This window comes from Vespa crabro, chromosome 12 (assembly GCF_910589235.1).
Source record: "Vespa crabro chromosome 12, iyVesCrab1.2, whole genome shotgun sequence".
In the NCBI taxonomy this organism is placed as follows: Eukaryota; Metazoa; Arthropoda; class Insecta; order Hymenoptera; family Vespidae; genus Vespa; species Vespa crabro.
The window spans coordinates 4,503,140-4,523,319 of record NC_060966.1 but is presented as its reverse complement, the minus strand read 5'-3'; the positions used below and the strand labels follow the sequence as shown (position 1 = coordinate 4,523,319).

Here is a 20,180-nt window from a genome sequence, read left to right as displayed (position 1 = left end):
TTTTTCTTTTTTCTTTTTTTTCTTTTCCTCTTTTTCTTCGTCTTCCTCGTTTCATATTCTTCGTTAATAGCAATGAAATAAAATGATAAATCATAAAACTACTGCTAAACTAATAGTGAAGTTTCTGATTTCAGGGGTTGAAATAGATGGTGATGGTGGTGATGGTGGTGGTCATAATGGTTAGCTTCTGTAAACATTGGCTTATACCACGATTAATCACGTGGTTGATATGTTTGTATGTGTTACCTATGTATATAGCTCCTGCTAATTCATCTAAAGCTTTTGAAAATACTTCCTATCAAAATATATGTTTCAACTCTTTTTCTTTTTCTTCTTTTTTTTTTTCTTTTTTTTTTTTTTGTTTTTTTCCTTTGCGATTACCTTTAACAATTTGATCGATGAAAGAAAAGAAAACGAAGATGACGCAGAGACGCAAAAAAAAAAAAAAAAAAAAAAGAAGAAAAAAGAAAAGAATATGAAAAAATAGAAGAACAAGAAAAAGGGAATTGTATAAAAAATTTTATATAAAAATTTTTAATTGATTAACGTAGTAATCTCATAGGAAAAGCAATAATACAAATATATATATATATATATATATGTTGTTCAAAGACAAATAAGTAAGGTTATTGTCGACTTTAAGTATTATTAGTACTTAATAATGAAAAGTCGATGATCAGAATGTAATATTATTGTTGGCGCAAAATGGATTTCATTTGTAACACACAAGTTTCTTAGCTAACTTACACCGAACTCTCTCTCGTCGACGATCAATAAGACAAGCTCTCTCTCTCTCTCTCTCTCTCTCTCTCTCTCTGTGTGTGTGTGTGTGTCTCTCTCTCTCTCTGTCTTTCTCTTTCTTGGTGTCGACGGAACTCTACAGGCGTAATTCTCGAGCGATAACATGACCCAGGTATATAAAATGATATCAAACGATTATACCGATTTATTTCGATGTAAATTGTAATATTTGGAAAAAAAGAAGAGAAAAAAAAACCAAAAAAAGAAAGAAAAAGAAAAATAAAAAATAAAAAAGGAAGGATAAAAGAGAGAGAGAAAGAAAAAAAAAAAAAGGAGAAGGAAAAAGGAAAAAAACAAAAGGTAAATCTATTTTAAGTTATCGGCCATTACAAATGGAAATTATTATCACTACGTGATAATAAATTAATCATTGATATCGCTCTATTCCGGATAACGACGTTTAATGTATGTACATATTTTCTACAATGTGTCTACTCTCTTACTAGTTGGTTAGAGTACACACGGAAGCATTTCAAGACCCGGTGACCTCGTTTTCCTAACTACCGTCTTACATTCGAGGAGCCATTTCAAGTCGCAACAAATTATATTAGCTGCGTCGAAATCATTATACTTTAAGGATACAGATATAGACAGTAGAGTGATAAAGGATTAAAGAAGAAAAAGGGGGGGGGGGAGGAGGAGGAAAAAATGTTAAAAAGAAAAAAAACAGGGGCAGGCAGGGTAGGAAAAGGAAGAAAAGAATTAAAGGAAAAAAGTATAGAGAAAAAAAAAAAAATGTGCGACATCCCCGATGATAACGAGAAATAATAATATACGTAGTATTACGGACGGAAAGTTGCTAAGTATTTTCTAGTTTCTTTTTTCTTTTTTTTTTCTCTCTTTATCCTTTTTTTTTTTTTTTTTTTTTTTTTAAATATTCCTTCGAGACTTTTTAAACTAATTTCTCTTTCTCTCTCTTCCTTTTTTTTTTCTTTTTTTTTTTTTTTTCTTTTTATGTAAAACTAGATACCTCAAGTCCAAGAACTTTCGACCCATGGGGTGAAAAGTTTCAATCATTATGACGATTTTACTAGCAGAATTTCTTTTTTCCTCCTCCCTCTGTCTCTTTCTCTTTCTCTCTTTCCTTTTTTCTTCAATTGATCTATTCTACCATTTTAGATCATGATAAAATAATTTTCAAAGGACTCATCAATTATTCTTCTCTCATCATCGTTATAGTCTATCTAGCTACCAGAGACTATAGTTTTCAAGCATCCCTAACGCGTTGCTCTCTCTCTCTCTCTCTCTCTCTCTCTCTCTCTCTCTCTCTCTCTCTCTCTCTCTCTCTCTCTCTCTCTCTCTCTCTCTCTCTCTTTCGTATGGCAAGGTTGGAAAGGCCGATTACTTCAGCCCCATTATAACCTTTTTGAAGGGAATAATATCATTACCCTTGGCTCGAGAGTAATACGCTTAAGTGTTCGCTTAAACGTTCATTTTCACGTAAAATAGACGAGAGAAGAACGTGTATGTGCTTCTTTCAAAGATGCCCGAAGAAATTGATATTAAATTGGAGCCTCGAGTGATGCAAAAAGGAGAAAAAGAAAGAAAGGAAAAAAAAAAGAAAAAAAGAAAAAAAATTTAGAAAAAGAGAAAGAAAATGAAGAGAAAAAAGATTTTTAATAAAAAAGAAAAGGAGAGAAGACTCCCCAAAAAAAAAAAAAAAAAAAAAAAAGGAAAAGAAAAAAAAAAGAGAAAAGAAATCCAAGAAATAATTGGATTTAGGGTGGACGGAGAATCGACGACATTAATGCTCGAATGAAAGAATACGAATAACACGTCATTGATAATTAAATGGTACGGGAAAGAGTGAGAGAGAGAAAGATTTGTACGTGTGCACCTACGAATAATATATATATATATATATACACACATCAATGCACGAATACACGCATACACACGCATAGAGAGAGAGAGAGAGAGAGAGAGAGAGAGAGAGAGAGAGAGAGAGAGAGAGAGAGAGAGAGAGAGAGAGAGAGAGAGACAAGTGTGTACGATCACAAACTAATGTTGAGAAGTGTGCTTCGACATCTACGTATTCGTACGTGTATGTACATATATATATATATATACATATACGTTTGTATATAGATATCAAGATGTATGTGTGTGTGTGTATAATATCGAGTGTCGCGTGCGCGTAAAGAGATTTGACGTGTGTGTACGCGGAGTACCGGTCTATATATACGTTGTAGCTTGGCAACAAGCAGTCAGCGAGTTGCGGGGCAAGGTCGACCCTCTCTCTCCCCTAACTATTTTATCCCAGACATATATTTGTTACGAAACTCTTGTATATAACTACTGCGGTAGAGCGCGCAACACATAGCTTAAGCGCGTTTATTCGAATGTAGCGTAGTTAAAAACCTACGGCAATATGGCAAATTACCATTCGATTCTAATTCATATAGAAATACTATTTCCTATTGTTCCATATATATATATATATATACATTGAACGGTTCAGAATACGTTTATTTCTTTGGAAAAAAAAAAAAAAAAAAAAAAAAAAAAAAAAAAGTAGAGACAGGGATAGAAATGAGGAGAGAGGAAAGGAGGGGGAAACTATGGCTCGCCATTTTGAAAAAAGAGAAAAAAAAGAAAGATATAATCGAAAGAACAAAAATAAGTAAATCAAAATATCTTATTCGATATCTTATTCATGACATCATCTAGTTTTTTTTTTAATTTCATATATATATATATATATATATATATATATATATATATATGAGAGAGAGAGAGAGAGAAAGAGAGAAAAGGGAAAAGTACTATAATACGTCATGTTGAAATAGAGACAACTAAAACAACAAAAATAAATAGGCATAAATATTCGATATCTTATTTGCGACATCGTTTAATATCTTCCCCTTAAATTGGCACAAAATGGATGTTTTATGTGTATGCATCTGTATATATATATATATCGGATAGAGAAAGAGAGAGAGAGAGAGAATTATTGTTCGGAAAATTGAAATAAAAGTAAAAAAAATGATAACAAATAATCAACTATAATATTAAATAACTCATATCTCATAAGATTTATTGTTTTTAACTAAAAATATCTATCCTGTTTACTAGCGTATGATTATTGTGCTTGCATCTATTTACAGTTGCATTTATTTATAGTTAATATTTTACTACACATTGGATATATAGTATATATATATATATATATATATATATAATATATTATGTAATATTCATATATATGTACATATTATACATATATATCGACTTATGTAATATACGCAACACTTTTGTTTAATTATGTTCAACTTTTTATCATACACGTCACTGATAAAAGAAATATTAATATTATCTCGTTTCGTTTTGTTTTGTTATTTTTTCGTTTACTTTTAGTAGTAATCCTGTAGTATCGACGAGGAGCTGTCGTTGATGTTGTAATACTTAACGTATTACGGAAGGATTTGATCGATTTTAATCGCATTTCTCTCTAGCGGTCGGTGGTATTCTCTCGAATGCCGCCTTCTCGTAAATACTAATAGTATATACATATGTATATGTATATACATCATACATAAATACACCGAGTCCGTGTATCTTCTTCTTTTGTGCGTGTCTATTTGTGTCGCTCGATCATCGTTTACGTATGCGATCGTAGAGAGAGAAGAGAGAAGAGAGAGAGAGAGAGACGCATATACTAAACTAAAAACACATACGCATATACACATACGCTTATGTGCTACACTTTTTAGTCAAAAATAATGCTATTTATAAAGTGTACCAAGTAAGTATCGGTCCGACGGTAGTATGCAAGTTCCATGTTGCATACCATGATGCATGCGATGAGAGTGTTGTTATTCCTTGTTTTTCTCTTCTTTTTTTTTCTTTACTTTTTTTTTTTTTTTTTTTTTTATGTTTAAATAAAAATTGGATGGACATGGTAGTTTTAAATCTACCAATAAACAAAACTGAAAATATAAACTTTTTCCTTGGTAATAAATTTGTATTATACAGAGAGAAAAAGAGAGACAGAGAGAGAGAGAGAGAGAGAGAGAGAGAGAGAGAGAGAGAGAGTTTACTGTATTCTAGATTAATATATAATATATAATATATAATATATAATATATATATATATATACATATAAAAAATTATTTGTTGGTATCTAACTTTTGCAGCACTTTTCTCTTTTTTTCTTTTTTCTCTCAAAGTTAACTGTAATATCATGTAATCACTCTAAAGCGATCACGCAACAATTTTTTTTACCGTTTCATATAACTATTTTGAGATAGAATTATTTTTCTTTTCATTTCTTTTCTCTCTCTCTCTCTCTCTCTTTCCCTCTATTTTTTTCTCTGTTTCTTTTTCTTTCCTCCATATTATCTTTTTATATATTCCCTTTTATAAATTATCCTTTTATATATAGATATATAATACTGATCTTTATACTATACTTTTATAATATATTAAAATTTTTTTGAAAAAAAAAAAAAAGAAAAAAAACGAAAATATATATATATATATTATATAGAGAACTGATCTATATTATACTTTTATATTATATCTTATATTATATATATATATATATATATATATATATATATGAAAACAAATAGATAAATAAATAAATAAAAATAAACACATATATATATATATATACACATACATATACATAATAAGTAAAAAAGAAAGTCGATATTGTTAGTAATAATGCATTGCCAAATACAGTTGATGTATTTATGGGCATACAAAAGAAGGTTACTTTTACTAAGAAGAAAAGCGACGGGCGTTGACACTTGACCCCTATTTATCGGTATGCCGGAAAGAACGATAAATTCGTAAATAATCCATTTCAAAGCTAAACATAGTAATACCGCATATACTCACACGAATAAGAATATAAACACACATACATATATACACACACATACACATCTACTTCATTATAAATCTCTATATAATAATAAAAATTCAAAGGGAAAAAGAAAAAAAAAAAAAATAAAGAAAACAAAAAAGAGGGGAAAAAAAATTCCCGCCATTTTAACGAACACCATTTATTCATTATCGCGATTGATTGATTGATTGATTGATTGATTGATTCGAGATTACGATAGAATCGTGTGTGTTTGGAAAGAGAAAAAATGAAAATTAAAAAGAAAAAAAAATATATATATATTACCAACGATTAGATTGATTGTAAGATAAAAAATAAAAAAAAAAGAAAAAAAAAGATAAAAGGGTAAAAAGTAAAAAAAAAAAAAAGAAAAAAAAATAAATAAAGAGAAAATGAAAAAGAAAAGAATAAAAATAATGATATGATGATAAATCGATACAATGAAATTCATACCTGATAATATATAATAAACAATATTCATTTTGTAATATTATAGTAGTCAATATTTGGTATTATCAATAAAGATCATACTCTCTCTCTCTCTCTTTCTCTTTTCTCTCTGTCTTCATTTACATCAAGATTACTTGTTACAGCATATTCGATTTATCATTCAAATCTAAACTCTACCTGGAAGTGACGTGTTATAGATAAGAAATACATAATGTTGATTTCATATATAGCTTCCAATTTCCTTCCTTATCAATGAAATCACTTCCTATATATTAGTATATATATATATTATTTTTAATGAATAAAAATAGTTTAGGTTATATATATATATAATTAATATATTAATATATATATATATATTATTTTCAATGAATTATTATATACTCACGTATAATATCAAGGTATAATATAACAATATATTATACACACATACATTATATATTATATTATATTATATATATCATATATATATATATATACATACATATATAACCTAAAATATTTGTATTCATTGAAAATATCTTAATTAAAGTAAATTTTAAAGAATCACATAAACAATATGTTATTTCTAATAACGATTTATATACAAATGTCATTGTAAGATCAGATTTGTATTTTTATATTCATCTATCTACCTATCTATCTATTTATGTCTGTCTGTCTGTCTATCTGTCTGTTTCTCCCTCTCTCTCTCTCTCTCTCTCTTTCTCTCTCTGTCTTTCTCTTTCCTTCTCTCTCATATGAGTATTCGTTTAATACGATGGTATGCCTGTCACTTTCGCTCCTACATATATATTCATGTACATACATACATACGAACACACATACACACATATGTATGTATGTATGTATATAACGCACAATGTAAGTCGCATTCTTATAAAAATAATGCTCTAATCGAAACTATAGATATTCCAAACATTTCTGACGCTCGATATTCATCGTCGTTTCGTTATTTAACAAAATTAAATATTCTTTTAACGTGGTAGAGACAGTTGTTAGATAGTAAGTTAGAAATGCATTTCCCTTTAAGGTCAAACGCATATATATCAATATGGAAGTATAAGTACTTGCCGTTGTAATAAAAATCAAATCGCGTAGAGTGCATAGTTTAAGAGTTTTAAAAACATCTTACGTAAGTTACTGGGTCCTACGTTTTCTATTTCAACGCCATACCAATCCTATTCGCGCTTACACGATTCTATATATACATATATACATATAACTATATATATATATATATATACATATATACACACACCTATTATACATATATACATGTATACGTATAAAGTATGTAAGAGTACGTAAGTATATACATAGGTTATATTTATATTTGTACGATACTACGCGACGACGACAACGACGACAACGACACGATAACGACAAAGAAAACGACGAAGAAGACGACAACGATGATGATGATGATGATGATAATGATGATGATGGTGGTGGTGATGATGATGATGATGATGATGATCGCAAGTACATATGTACGTTGAAATTTTTATCGAATTTTTTCTACGATATATTTATTATTTAATTATTATATAACTCACCTACGGCAGCGTGTGCAGTGGCGTTAATATCTGAGGAAGTCTCACTATCACACGAAAACTACACTTTTCACACACTCAAAAACACATTTCGTACAATCAGGGAATCTTTATTGAAAACGAGCCTCCATTGCTTGGCACGGAGTTCCTACGAGCTATCGCGGCGCTACGTTGGCTCGCTGTTTTTTTTTTTGTCATAAACAATATAATTTATATGATTAGCAATACGCTAATACTTTTTACTACCGTAATATCTAAGAATATATTGTCTTCGTACTGACCGACCAATAGCGGAGTCCTCTTCGTTTTGATTCGCTCGATACTACGAACTTGGCGAATGTTCATTGGTCGAATCACTTTATAAGAATTATTCGATTGGTAGATTATTATACAAACTTTAATTGATTAAATCATTATGTCGATTAAATCATAATTATAGAATTATATGATAATAATCGTGATATATAAATTACATAGCTTAAATCGATCAAACATCTTCTTAGTTTTTCTATTCGTCCATTTCAATCGTATCGATAGATCGTCCAATCGAATCGAATTTAGATATATAAATAGATTACTTTCTGTTGTTTTATTCTTCGATTGCAAATATCATTTTTAAATATCTATCGTTTTTCAATTTTTTAAACAATTATTATATAATATTGATAAATATAATTAATAATAATATTAATTAAATTATTTCGTTAGTTAATTTTAATATTCGATATTTATACGAACGAATTATATATTCTTATGAATTTGTTCTTTTTTTTTTGCAATACATACGTTCGACGTGACAATAAATGATATAAAAAAGATGAAAAATAATAATTGTTGTATTTAATACGAACGTGTTAAAACTATCAAGCAGGTGGCGTAGGAGTGTTACATCCGTTCTAATGGCGTCAGGACCCAAGCACTGTTGTCACATTTTGTTCTACAGTGTTTCAATATTTTGCTTTGTTTATGTTAGTCAAGTTGTACAGGAAAGGGGCAGAAAATCAATTTGGTCTAAAAAAGGTGAATACAAAAAGATGAAAAAAGACAAATCTATTATTGTTATTTGTGAATCAAGTCTTAAGAAATTTTGTGAGTTCTCTGAGTGCAGTGACCTTGGTTTCTCTGTCATTTCTGAGCTCATAAAGGCGCGAAATTTAAATATTAATTTACTTTCAATTCGATGATATTACATTAACTGTATGTAAATTTTTTTTAACGAAAAACACATCTAATTTTATTAAGTAACTTTTACTTCATATTTGTACATAATTCAATTACAATTTAAAGAAATAAGTAAAGAAATAAATGCATGAAATGGTGTTATTGATGCCATTAGAAATATTCATGGTAAATAATACAATATTAATTTTATTATACATAATATGATATTAAATTTATGTTGTCTCTTAAAAAATGACAAAATTACATGATCAAAATTATAAATTTAATAAAAAGAATAATGATACTTTAATATCAATATTAGTAGTAATATTATTAATCCATAGGCAGGATGACCTCTAACAATATAATAATACATATTATCTATCTAACTTTGACAATATGTAACAGAAATATGAAGACAAATGAATTTGTATTACATATATATATATATTATTTTTATTAATAATATACAACTATGATATTATATATATATACTATTTTTATTAGTAACATATAACTATGATTATATATATATATATATATATATATATATATATATATATATATATATATGTATGTATATATACTTATAATTTCTTCATTATCAGGTACAAATATTAGCCTCGCACAGATGGGTCAAGAATAAATCTTGAGAAATATTTTTTCAAATAGTATTAGATACATATATTATCATGGAGGTAACAACGGAAGAAGCACAAGCTGTATTATTAGAAGGCATGGAAGGTGCTCAATATATTACCATACAAAGAGCAGACGGAGAATCAATGAGCAAAGGGGTGCCTCTTTTAACATTAAATGGAGAATTAATATCTGAAGGAATGGTAGTTGATATGATTAATGCTGGCGTTGGTACAGATTATGGAGCTGCGACGCAATATTATGAAGCTGATGATTTATTGCCCCATGAATTAACAGAGGTAATAATATCTTATAGAATTTTATATAAAAATGTAATATAATTTATATTGTTTTATATAGGAAGATCGTAAGTTAGCAGCAGCTTTAGTCGCTGTTCAATTGCAACAACAACAAAAACAACAACAACTTCATAGTCAATCGCAACACGAAGATTCGGCACTACCTGACGTTTCTCATTTGGAAACGTTAGCGCCTGTGAATAGTTATTCTATACAAACCGTACCCGAACCAAATCCACCCACCATTTATCCAACTTTACAATCATTTAAAAGAATAGGACATAATGTAAAACAAGAATTTATAAATATTAAAAGTGAATACGACGTCAATGTATCGGCCGAAAGTAGTGAGGATACAACGCCAACTCCTGGACCTAAACGTTCTTTACCTCATAAAAAACGGATTCCACGTAAATTGAAACAACAGACAAAGAAAAATTCTACCAAAAAGGATATTACTAAATCAAATCAAGATTCTATAAACGTGGAACAAAGAACTGAAATGCAAGTTCATGTATTTGAATGTGAATTATGTGGCTCTAGATTTAGTAGCCAATTGAAATTTTTTGAACATTTAAAGGTGATCATTTTTAAAATTAATTCATCCATTATGTTAGATCCATTATCTAATTAAATTATTAATTATATTTTAGGTACATTATGAACCGGTAAAGCAAGAAACTAGAATAGCTCAAGCAACAAATACCAGTATCACAATATCAGTAACAGAAACGGTACAGAGCCTAGAAAATACTGTGATAGAAGAGTTTAGCGAACCTGAAGATATTATGGAGGGAATCAGAGGTGTGGGTAAGTATAAGGACACAGGGTTCTCAAATAATATTTCTTTTTTACTTGTTTATCTTTATATAACTTAAAATAATCTATTTACTTACTTTTTATTAATTAGTGGAAGAAACAGCAGCGCATATTAACGATGAAACGGAATCTCCATTATCCACTACAAATAATGAATCTATGTTGTGGGCTATAACAGATGTTACCGATCATGTACATAGGGACCATGTTAGAACGTCTACTACTACTGAACAAAATTTACACGAAAAAGAAAAGACTGATATCCCGCAGACAGCAAAAAAAAAGAAATCTTTGAAAACCCGAAAATCGAGTGCGTATACGTTCAAAAAAAAAAAAAAAAAAAAAAAAAAAAAAAAAAGAAAAAAAAAAGAAAAAAAATATTTTTTTTAATAATATCAACAGTGACTATATAATACTAAATGATTAATTTTTAATGAATATAATATTATATCTCTTAGACGACGAATTAACGTGTCCTCAATGCGATCGATCATTTCATCATAAGAACAGTCTTGTTTATCACATGAGATCACACAGTGGTGAAAGACCGCATCAATGCGAAGTCTGTGGAAAAAGTTTTTTTGCAGCTAGTGCATTAAAGGTAATTAAATATAATAATAATTTTTTTTTTTTTTACGTTATAAAACATTTTAATGAAATAAACATACAATCATTGATAATTAATTTGTCTTTTATAGGTACATAAACGACTTCATAGCGGTGATAAGCCATATAAATGTGAGGAATGCGGTCGTCATTTTAGACAATGGGGTGATCTTAAATATCATTCGACGAGTATTCATTCAGAACAAAAACAATATCAATGTGAATATTGCGGTAAAGATTTTGCACGAAAATATTCTTTAATTGTCCATAGACGTATCCATACAGGTGAAAAAAATTATCGTTGTGAATACTGTAATAAAACATTTAGAGCAAGTAGTTATTTACAAAATCATCGTCGTATACATACGGGTGAAAAGCCACATCCATGTACGGTTTGTGGAAAACCATTTAGAGTAAGAAGTGATATGAAAAGGCATATGCATACACATTCACGAGGAAGATCTGACAGGCCTTTAAATAGAATAATGACTGGGAAAAATGTTGAGGAAGATAATGACAAAGGTGCACAAGCTAAAACTATTCAGGATCTTGTAAGAGATTTAAAACTTGAGGTAGAAGCAACGGGTGTCGTAGAAATTGTCCCGCCGGATGATAATCCAGAAAGTATTTTGCCGCATCCCGGTGGACAAACTTTGGAATATACCGTAACAACAACGGCTGATGGAAATTCCGAGAGAGATCCATTGGAGGCGGTTGTTCGTACAACCGATAATATGTATGTATTATTACAATTGATTTCTCAATGATATTTATCGCATTAAAAATCATCTCTTTTTCTTTCTTTTTTTTTTTTTCTTTCTTTTTTTCTCTCTCTCTCTTTTTTTTTTTTCTTTTTATCATTTTTATTTTGTTTTTTTCACATTTCAGGCAATACTTTTTTATGTAATTATACATCAAGTAAACTAAGAGAACTGTATAATTTCATCCACGTGAATGTAAGGAAATATCATAAAATGATAAGAAAAATTATGAATAAGAAAATACCTTATTCATTATTTCTTCATAATGAAATAATTTTATTTTTCTCTATAATTATTTCCTCGGATTTTTGTAATTTATGCCAACTGGAAAGTACAGAATAAGAATCCTATACAAAATAAAGGAAAAAAAGAATAAAAGAAAAAAAAAAAAAAACAAAAAAGAAAAAGAAAAAAAAAAGATTGTATATCAATTTAAATACACAATTATAAATATATATATATATATATAAATATATAAATATATATATATAGAATATATATATATATATATATATACATATATATATATTATGCATATACACACAACATATTGTAACTACATATGCTCTTAAGGACATTGTATATGTACATTTTTATGGTTAAATAATGCAGCTGTTTATATCGTGCATAAATGTTAAGAAAATATATTTTTTACTTGGAGATGTTTATAGAAATATGTTGGTCCATTCTTTTTCTTACCTACATATAAACCATCCAATATTATTATCAATTTAAACGTCTCATGTGGAAACAACGTTACCCGTAAAAATTTGCAAAAGTTGAACGAAATCTCTTGATTCAAGCGAATCATTTAATTTTTCCGCAGCAGTTTTACTGCTAATTCTATTGAATTTTTAAATATAAAAATGTTGTTAATCAATTCCATTATAAAAAAATTTCATAATAATTCAAATAATTATTACCTTCGAGCTCCCCTTGCTCGTTCCCAGTCAACATATAAATCTGTTATTACACCATGTAATCTATTTAAAATATCAGGATCCTTTGTCAATTTTGTTCTAATGTTTTGTTCATTTGCAATTAAATCTTGATACTGCGAACATAAATTTTCTTTTGGATTTGTCTTCAATTCAAATTCTTCAAGAGCATCTAAAATCTTAATTTTTTCAATTAATTCATGAACAGCATCTAATTGTGGTCGGATGAGTTCTAATACTCTTGATATACTTCCAACAGCAACATCTATATGTAACAATAAATGTATGAGTATATATATATATATATATATATAAATTTATAAATTTTTTTTCAATTATAAAAATGAATAGTTTCATTTGTGATAATAAAATCGCACACAAGAAATAGTTCCCAGCGCCATTTATATATTTCTGAAAGCAATCTCTTCCATAAGCTTTCAGGAATATTCTTCAGATGTCGCTACGAATAAGTTCTATCAATTAAAAAAATCAATTCTTATATAAATACTTACCACAAAATACTTCTAATTTAATTTTTCGCTTTGTTGCCTCCCTCGTTAATATATCTCTAAGTATTATAATGCTTGATATATTTTCTCCCAAAAATATCGCATTTCCTTTTCTGTAATTAAATGGAAAAAAAAAAAGAAAAAAAAAAAAAAATAAATAAATGAAGAATATTGAATTTTTGTCTAATGTGACAAAATAAAAATTATGAAAAACTAACTTATATCTACACTTCAATATTGTTCCGATAAAAGATGATTTATACGTTAAAATGGCTTCATTTTCATATAAATGAGGTCTTTCGGGAACATCGGGTAATACAAGAGAAAGCCACGCATGCATCTGAAAAATGAATAAATAATTAGAATATATTTTATCCATTATGATGATAGTAAGAAAATGTTTATTAATGTATACACTCTTTTATAAATGTTTACTAATTAATAATTTTTCGATACCTCAGCAACTGTAAAACCACCGTTCAATCTTAATTCATTAAAAGGTCCTCCTGGCAATATATCCGTATCGTCTTCTATGTGTTGTCTTTTATGTAAGGATAATGCATATATAGGTATTGATATTCTACGACAACATTTTGGCTGTACCTAAGATCATAGATATGTATTAATATTATTAGGGAAAAAAGAAGAAAAAAAAAAAAAACAGAATAATAATAATAATAATAATAATAATATTCTTATCTCAAATTAATATTCATAAACAATACCTGTGATGTAACATAAATTTGTAATGTACCTGGTTGGCCTTCAATAGTTCGTAATCTCATTTCAAGACGATTGGTATTAATCTATGTATATTAAAAAATAATATTCGAATATAAATTATTGATTACTTTATATAACAATAATAAATATATTTATATATATATATATATATATATATACTTGACATCTATATGTAGCAAGTACAAAGTTTCCTTCCTTTGGATTGCATACGGATAAACTTACTACTGCACTATTATTTTCTACGTCTAATAAAACTATCGGTGTGTCCGATTGTATGAGAATATTATCTATCGGTGTATCCAGTTCTACCGAAAGTGAATACGATGCATCTTCTTCGTATAAGGCCATTCTATAGGATTTAAAAAATTATGATAAATAAATTTTTTTAATTGGGTCGTTATAATTATTGAAAATATTTTTCGATTGTTAAATGTTAAATCATTACCTATGTTTTACGGCCAATATTAAAGGTGCTAAAGGATCAGCTGTAAAGTTGGTAGTTTCTCTTTCCTCGATAAGTTTTTCTTCCAATTGTTGTATTTCAAGTTTCAATTTTGCTACGACAGTATCGCTTTGTCCAGCTTCTAAAAGACCAGGAGGTTTAGTAGTTAGGCCAAATATTTTACCAGAATAGGTAGTAACAAGAACTTCAGGATAATTGGTAGCACCAATGATTCCTCCAGTAACAGTGCTAATACTTTCGCCAGCATTCTATAAAATATTTTTATTTTTTTTTTTTGCGATATGAATAATTCTATATTCCTCTTATTATATGGAGATATATAATATAATATTATATAAATAAATATGTAACATTTACATAACGATAACGTAAACACGGTGACGTATCTTCATCTGGAAATGTAAAGACCTCAACAATTCCATCTTGTCGTCCAATAATTATATCCAAACCATCTTGCAATTCAAATGTATCCAAAGTAGTAATTTCAGATCCCATTGAATTAATTAACCAAGTAATTCTCAATGTTTTATTGCCTTGAAGATTTAATAGACCAACTCTACCATCGATAGTACCTAACAAAACACGTTCTGTTGACTCCGTTTCTTTATCCCTAATCAAATTGTCTATGTCAATATTGATACTATAGTTAATATAATTTATAATAATTAAAATTAAAAAATTATTATATTATTAGATTTTTATATACACTATTAACAGAACCTATATACAGCAAGCACCGTTGGAATACTTGGGAGTCTTAAAACTGTTGGCCTCATAGTACCATGTAAAACACGTACCTAAAATATATAAGAATAAGTATTAAAACATTAATATTTTGTTAAAGATTATATATATATTTATTTATTATTATTATTTTTTTTTTTAATACTAACTGCACAATCTCCACAAGCAAGAATGGCATATACCATAGAATTGTCACTTGGTAAGAGTACAACATCGTGTAATATCTCTCCAGCCAAATATGAATCTGCATCTTTACAATCATGATATCTATGATAAAGATCTCTAGCACAAGCTGCTAAATTTGGACCAAGCACATATCTGTTCAATACATTAGATAAAGGATTTTTTAATCTTTTTCTATATTATTATTATTATTATTATTATAAAATATATTAATATGTACAAATGTATATAAATAGAGATTTCTCTTTAATCAAATTAATTATTAAAAAGGGACAAAGAATATAACTTACAAAGCAGAAATAGGATCTAATAGACTTGTATCAAATTCTAAAAACAATTTTCCTTTTTTGGTAAAACCTTTAACAGAATTTCCGTAGGCAATAAAAATCTTATCCCTCGCCATTCCCAAGGAACCTCCAAGAATCATTTTATTAATTTTTGGTCCGGGTAGAGATTTGAATAATGCTTGTAATTCTCCTTTCTTCATACCTATTTTTTAGAAGAGGAATAAAATCATTTTGTTTGTTTGTTTGTTTTTTTTTTTTTTAAATATGGATTATTTAATATAATGTAAAAAAAAAATTAAAGAAAAAGAAAAAAAACAGAATAAATAAATTGGATTATTTACCAAAGACTTGCAGTATACCATCGTGATCACCAACAGCAAATTTTTGTGTTTGTTTAGGATCTGTTGGAGGTAAAATTCTAGTTGTACCACGAGATGTAACACCAACAGACACATAATCAACACGTGAAAGTGCTAATGTCATTTTTTTATAAATGTAAATTACAAAGTTTCATATATAAATATAAATGAATAAATATATATATATATATATGTGTGTATATATATGTACATGTATATGTTATAACATAATCTTAAAAAATTATATACAATAAGTAAAAAGGATTGTGTTAGATTTGTAAGTACTTATGGATCGATTTATCCATAGCGACAATAGAACACAACAAAGTTTATATGAAAAATAATTCTCAAGAGAATACTAAAGGGTATACATAGATATTATCCTAAATTTTGATTTACTTTAAAAATTATTATTATTATTATATCGATATATTATATTATAAAAATCATACATATATATCGTTTGTTCCTTATATTTGGATAATTTTTTTACTTTAAAATTGAACAAATTTAAATCCATGATACGTTTATTTTGATGTCATATATTTGGCATCCTAACCTAAACTGACATTATATAGAATGAATTATAACGAGAGATAATATATAATATTTTATTTTATAATGAATATTGTAATGATTAATATTTTATTTTTAAAATTGATCAAATTCAAAATCATAATTTATTTTATTATTTCGTTCCTAAGATTGAATACACACGCTATTTAAAACACTAAAAATTTTGACCAATCGCATTGCTCGATCGCCATAATGCTGATAGAAACAAATGAAATATTCTGAATATTGTAATTGTGTCCTTAATTTTTATAGAGTAATAAATTTGCAATATTGTTTGATGTTATACGTTGCGAGACAATAAATCCAAAAATAATCCATATAAAGTCATTGCGATTTATAATAGGTTTATATAATAAATTTATAATCAAAATGATAATAAGGAAAAATATATTTCGCAACAATTAATAAAATTTATTATTAAAGTTTATAAAATATTTTTTTTTCAAATATTTCAGACAATTTATTCGTAATAATTTATATCAGAAGAAATGAAAAGCCTCGTACATAACGAATACGTGGCAATCTGACGTATGAAATGTTAAAACATTTTGCTGATTCCTACAATACAGACTACTGACAACTGATAATGAAAAATTACCAAGGAAACATAGAAACGAGGTACCAATTTAAATTTATATATATTGAATGAATTATAATGTGAAAATTGGTTGTTCTATAAATATCTCTTTGTCATCTAGAATGTTATTTAATAATGAATCATGCAATTAGTTTTATAAATCGTTCACTATAACAAATAATCATATTTATTAATTATTTTGCAAATATGTTATCAGATTATACTGTTAACAGGGATTTTCTCATTTAAAGTATACCTGGGAATCACTAAAATATAATCAAGAAGAGATAGTTGAATTTTTTCTTATTACAGAAGAAGACAAGAAGTTCAATTTATATTCTTACAAAATGGCAAGTACATCAAAAATGGATTTCTCAGATTATCATTGGGTTAGTATAATGACATTTATATATTTGATAAAAAGAAAAAAAAAAAAGAAAGAAAGAAAAGAAAAGAAAAGAAGGAAATTGTGAATATTTTTTGTAAATTATTTTACAAAATATATATTATATATATAAAAAATAAATATATAAAATAAATATTATATATATATATATTTTCATAAATTAGGATCAAATGGTCAGCAAAGCTATAGCATATCAACAAGATTTTTATGAATTACTTCCAAGTTGGACTATATATAAAAAGGAAGATGTCAAGTTCATTAAGCAAAATATAGGATATTCAATATTTGGTTCACCTCTTTTTGAAAAGACTTCTGATTCTAAAGATATTTTAAATTTTAAGATTAATAATACAAATGAAGATACAGAGATCTGTGAGGTTATTTATTATAGTCCTAATGCTCAGGATCTTATTGATAGAATTTTTAATATGATATGGACATACGGTAGACGACTTAAAGATGATAGTATAAATTATGGTATTATATATAATATACTTTTTCGTAATAAAATGGATAAACCATCAAGGTCAAATGACGAAGAAGAAATAATAGCTATACCTGTATTTAAAATACAGCATTACAATGATAAAACACAAATGAAAAGCAATACGCATAATGAAAACATTTATACTGTTTGGTATATAGATATTAAGGGTAGAGTATACAAAAGTTGGGATGATTATTTGAAGAATAATAATTTACCAAAATGTACAATGGTCTTTCCAAAAGACGGTTATTATCAACCAAATCCTGAATTTGAAATTACTTCCAATAAATCTATTATATGGTTAATCGTTCAAGACTCTTATGTGTGTTCAAGACGGGCAAATATTTTGTCTATGATTAACAATACAATTAATGCAGTAGGGACTGCTGCTATTGTTGGATTTGGAATTGCAACGATTTTTAATCCTACCTCTCCAATAGTTGCTATTGGAAGTAAATAAGATTTCTTAGTAATTATATAAATTAATTTAAAGAAGTTAAAAATGTTCATATATATTGATTTATATTTTATTATTTATAGAAATGGCATCATTGGTTACAAGTAGTGCTTGGACGTTTAAGACATCTTTCGTAAAATTATACGATATGGCAGTACACCAAGAATCTATTAAACCATTTGATCGAAATGCTTTGTCCGCTTGGCTTGGTATAGCTGGAAGTACTGTTGGAATAGCGATTTGCGGTAGTACAATCCTCTTGAGAAAAGCAGCTGCAGCAGGCGTCACTGTTAATCAATTAGCCATGTCAACACATGATGCTATGGTAATAACCAGTATATCAATAAATTTAATTGGCCTTGGTTATGAAAGCTTACATATTCTTGGAAAGTATAAAGAAGAAAAAAGAATTGATATTCATGATATTATTTATCTTGGAACTTATCTAATGTTCTTTACGAATTCTGTTATAAATATAACATGTGCTAAAGAAATAATTGAATTGACCCAAGGGGATATATTAAGAGAGATTGAAACGGAGTTGCGCGATAATAATTTGCGCCAATATTATGAGTTCAAGAAAATGAAAAATGGTATGGAACATAATGGAAATAGAATTAATCAGAATGTTGCTATTATACGAGAGTTTAAAGCAGTCACAGTAAATGACTTTATGTCTAATAATAATTATTTCGTTTATACATCGAATCGTTTATTAAGCATAGAAGAGGGAAAAATAAAGTTAAATGGAATAACTTTATTAGATCCATTATTATTTGTTGTCATGATAGGAAAAAATTTGTTGAAGAACATCAACAATTGTGAAGATCAATCAAATACATATATAGATCAACAAAATACATTAAAAAAATTACTTGAAACTTTACTGACAGATTTGTATGTGAACAGAAATGATTTAAATACTGAATGTGTACTTACAATTCCTCAATTTCGATTTCTCATAGAGGAATTAAAAAAAATTGATAACTCTGAAAATATATTATCATTTATATTTAATACTGCTGTTACTATATTAAACAGTGGCAATAAATTGGCATATTTGGTCGAAGGATGTCGTTTTGTATGGGATTATATTAAAACAAATCTGATAGAAGCAGGATATGAAAAGTTTCTTACTGCTAAATACAGTTCTTCTTATAAAAATAACAATGTAATGGAACTTTTTTTTATAACGATATTCAATGCAGTAGATTCAATGATTCAAGCCTTTTTTAACGCACTTCAACAATATATACGAATAATACATACATCTTATTAAGATCATTAAAAATAGAGATATAAAATTTCAACGATAAGTATTATATACATATATATATATATTTTTTTTTTTTCTTTTTTCTTTTTTTTTTCTTTTTCCATAGAAATATAAACATAACAAATATATCATTTCTTCGTTTCTTCCATTTTTTTTCTTTTTTAGGTATTTGTATTGCTTTCGCCATATTATTATATTATGTTATCGTTGCAATAATATTGCTATCTTT

At 27.4% G+C, this 20,180-nt stretch overlaps 4 protein-coding genes and 2 long non-coding RNA genes across 17 annotated transcripts in view; 4 read left to right on the top strand and 2 right to left on the bottom strand.

Moving 5' to 3' along the window:
* LOC124428445 overlaps positions 1–424 on the top strand; it is a 4,819-nt gene extending 4,395 nt beyond the window's left edge. Inside the window, exon 3 of the long non-coding RNA XR_006943174.1 lies at positions 1–424. This exon is cut by the window's left edge and continues 2,679 nt beyond it. This is a non-coding gene — a long non-coding RNA (uncharacterized LOC124428445).
* The window catches only part of LOC124428446, a 6,600-nt gene extending 5,148 nt beyond the window's left edge, over positions 1–1,452 (top strand). Inside the window, exon 2 of the long non-coding RNA XR_006943175.1 lies at positions 784–1,452. This is a non-coding gene — a long non-coding RNA (uncharacterized LOC124428446). The remainder of the gene's footprint in view (positions 1–783) is intronic.
* LOC124428440 (trinucleotide repeat-containing gene 6C protein) overlaps positions 1–7,844 on the bottom strand; it is a 49,454-nt gene extending 41,610 nt beyond the window's left edge. For all 5 annotated transcript variants that reach the window (XM_046972456.1, XM_046972458.1, XM_046972461.1 and 2 more), the window contains exon 1: positions 7,664–7,844. The gene's annotated coding sequence lies outside the window, so the exon portion shown is untranslated. The remainder of the gene's footprint in view (positions 1–7,663) is intronic.
* On the top strand, positions 7,589–12,367 carry LOC124428443 (zinc finger protein 45-like). 3 transcript variants are annotated; one of them, XM_046972469.1, is made up of 9 exons: positions 7,589–7,597; positions 8,532–8,680; positions 9,494–9,759; positions 9,821–10,339; positions 10,413–10,569; positions 10,670–10,888; positions 11,037–11,179; positions 11,277–11,920; positions 12,073–12,367. In XM_046972469.1, coding segments are annotated over exons 1-9 (2,118 nt in total). In that variant the 5' UTR covers positions 7,589–7,595; the 3' UTR covers positions 12,092–12,367. The 3 variants fall into 3 exon arrangements, with proteins under 3 accessions (XP_046828425.1, XP_046828424.1, XP_046828426.1); XM_046972468.1 differs by lacking the exon at positions 12,073–12,367 and having other exon boundaries at positions 11,277–12,041; XM_046972470.1 differs by lacking the exons at positions 7,589–7,597; positions 12,073–12,367 and having other exon boundaries at positions 8,545–8,680; positions 9,430–9,759; positions 11,277–12,041.
* On the bottom strand, positions 12,164–16,873 carry LOC124428442 (Bardet-Biedl syndrome 7 protein homolog). 5 transcript variants are annotated; one of them, XM_046972464.1, is made up of 14 exons: positions 16,155–16,575; positions 15,817–16,015; positions 15,493–15,661; positions 15,320–15,396; positions 14,957–15,209; positions 14,582–14,847; positions 14,296–14,485; positions 14,118–14,198; positions 13,849–13,995; positions 13,611–13,732; positions 13,396–13,505; positions 12,869–13,148; positions 12,645–12,788; positions 12,164–12,292 (listed from the first exon to the last, which is right to left on the bottom strand). In XM_046972464.1, exons 1-13 carry the CDS (start codon positions 16,294–16,296, stop codon positions 12,686–12,688), a joined length of 2,139 nt encoding a protein of 712 aa, XP_046828420.1. In that variant the 5' UTR covers positions 16,297–16,575; the 3' UTR covers positions 12,164–12,292; positions 12,645–12,685. The 5 variants fall into 5 exon arrangements, with proteins under 5 accessions (XP_046828420.1, XP_046828421.1, XP_046828422.1 ...); XM_046972465.1 differs by having other exon boundaries at positions 12,210–12,269; XM_046972467.1 differs by lacking the exon at positions 12,164–12,292 and adding an exon at positions 16,625–16,873 and having other exon boundaries at positions 12,410–12,788; positions 16,155–16,214.
* An 82-nt stretch (positions 16,874–16,955) lies between these two features.
* On the top strand, positions 16,956–20,025 carry LOC124428444. 2 transcript variants are annotated; one of them, XM_046972471.1, is made up of 5 exons: positions 16,956–17,091; positions 17,204–17,366; positions 17,559–17,714; positions 17,896–18,670; positions 18,759–20,025. In XM_046972471.1, the coding sequence occupies exons 3-5, from the start codon at positions 17,673–17,675 to the stop codon at positions 19,952–19,954; spliced, it is 2,013 nt and encodes a 670-aa protein (XP_046828427.1). In that variant the 5' UTR covers positions 16,956–17,091; positions 17,204–17,366; positions 17,559–17,672; the 3' UTR covers positions 19,955–20,025. The 2 variants fall into 2 exon arrangements, with proteins under 2 accessions (XP_046828427.1, XP_046828428.1); XM_046972472.1 differs by lacking the exon at positions 16,956–17,091 and having other exon boundaries at positions 17,188–17,366.
* The last annotated feature ends 155 nt before the right edge of the window (positions 20,026–20,180 follow it).

Coding starts and splice junctions, on each gene's coding strand:
- LOC124428443 (XM_046972468.1), top strand. Junction 10,340..10,412: donor AATTTTTTGAACATTTAAAG/GTGATCATTTTT, acceptor ATTATATTTTAG/GTACATTATGAACCGGTAAA. Junction 10,889..11,036: donor TTTGAAAACCCGAAAATCGA/GTGCGTATACGT, acceptor TATATCTCTTAG/ACGACGAATTAACGTGTCCT.
- LOC124428442 (XM_046972464.1), bottom strand. CDS start 16,296: ATGACATTAGCACTTTCACGTGTTGATTATGTGTCTGTTGGTGTTACA. Junction 16,016..16,154: donor TGGTATACTGCAAGTCTTTG/GTAAATAATCCA, acceptor TCTAAAAAATAG/GTATGAAGAAAGGAGAATTA. Junction 15,210..15,319: donor ACGGTGCTTGCTGTATATAG/GTTCTGTTAATA, acceptor CAATTTGATTAG/GGATAAAGAAACGGAGTCAA.
- LOC124428444 (XM_046972471.1), top strand. CDS start 17,673: ATGGCAAGTACATCAAAAATGGATTTCTCAGATTATCATTGG. Junction 17,715..17,895: donor ATTTCTCAGATTATCATTGG/GTTAGTATAATG, acceptor TTCATAAATTAG/GATCAAATGGTCAGCAAAGC. Junction 18,671..18,758: donor TCCAATAGTTGCTATTGGAA/GTAAATAAGATT, acceptor TATTATTTATAG/AAATGGCATCATTGGTTACA.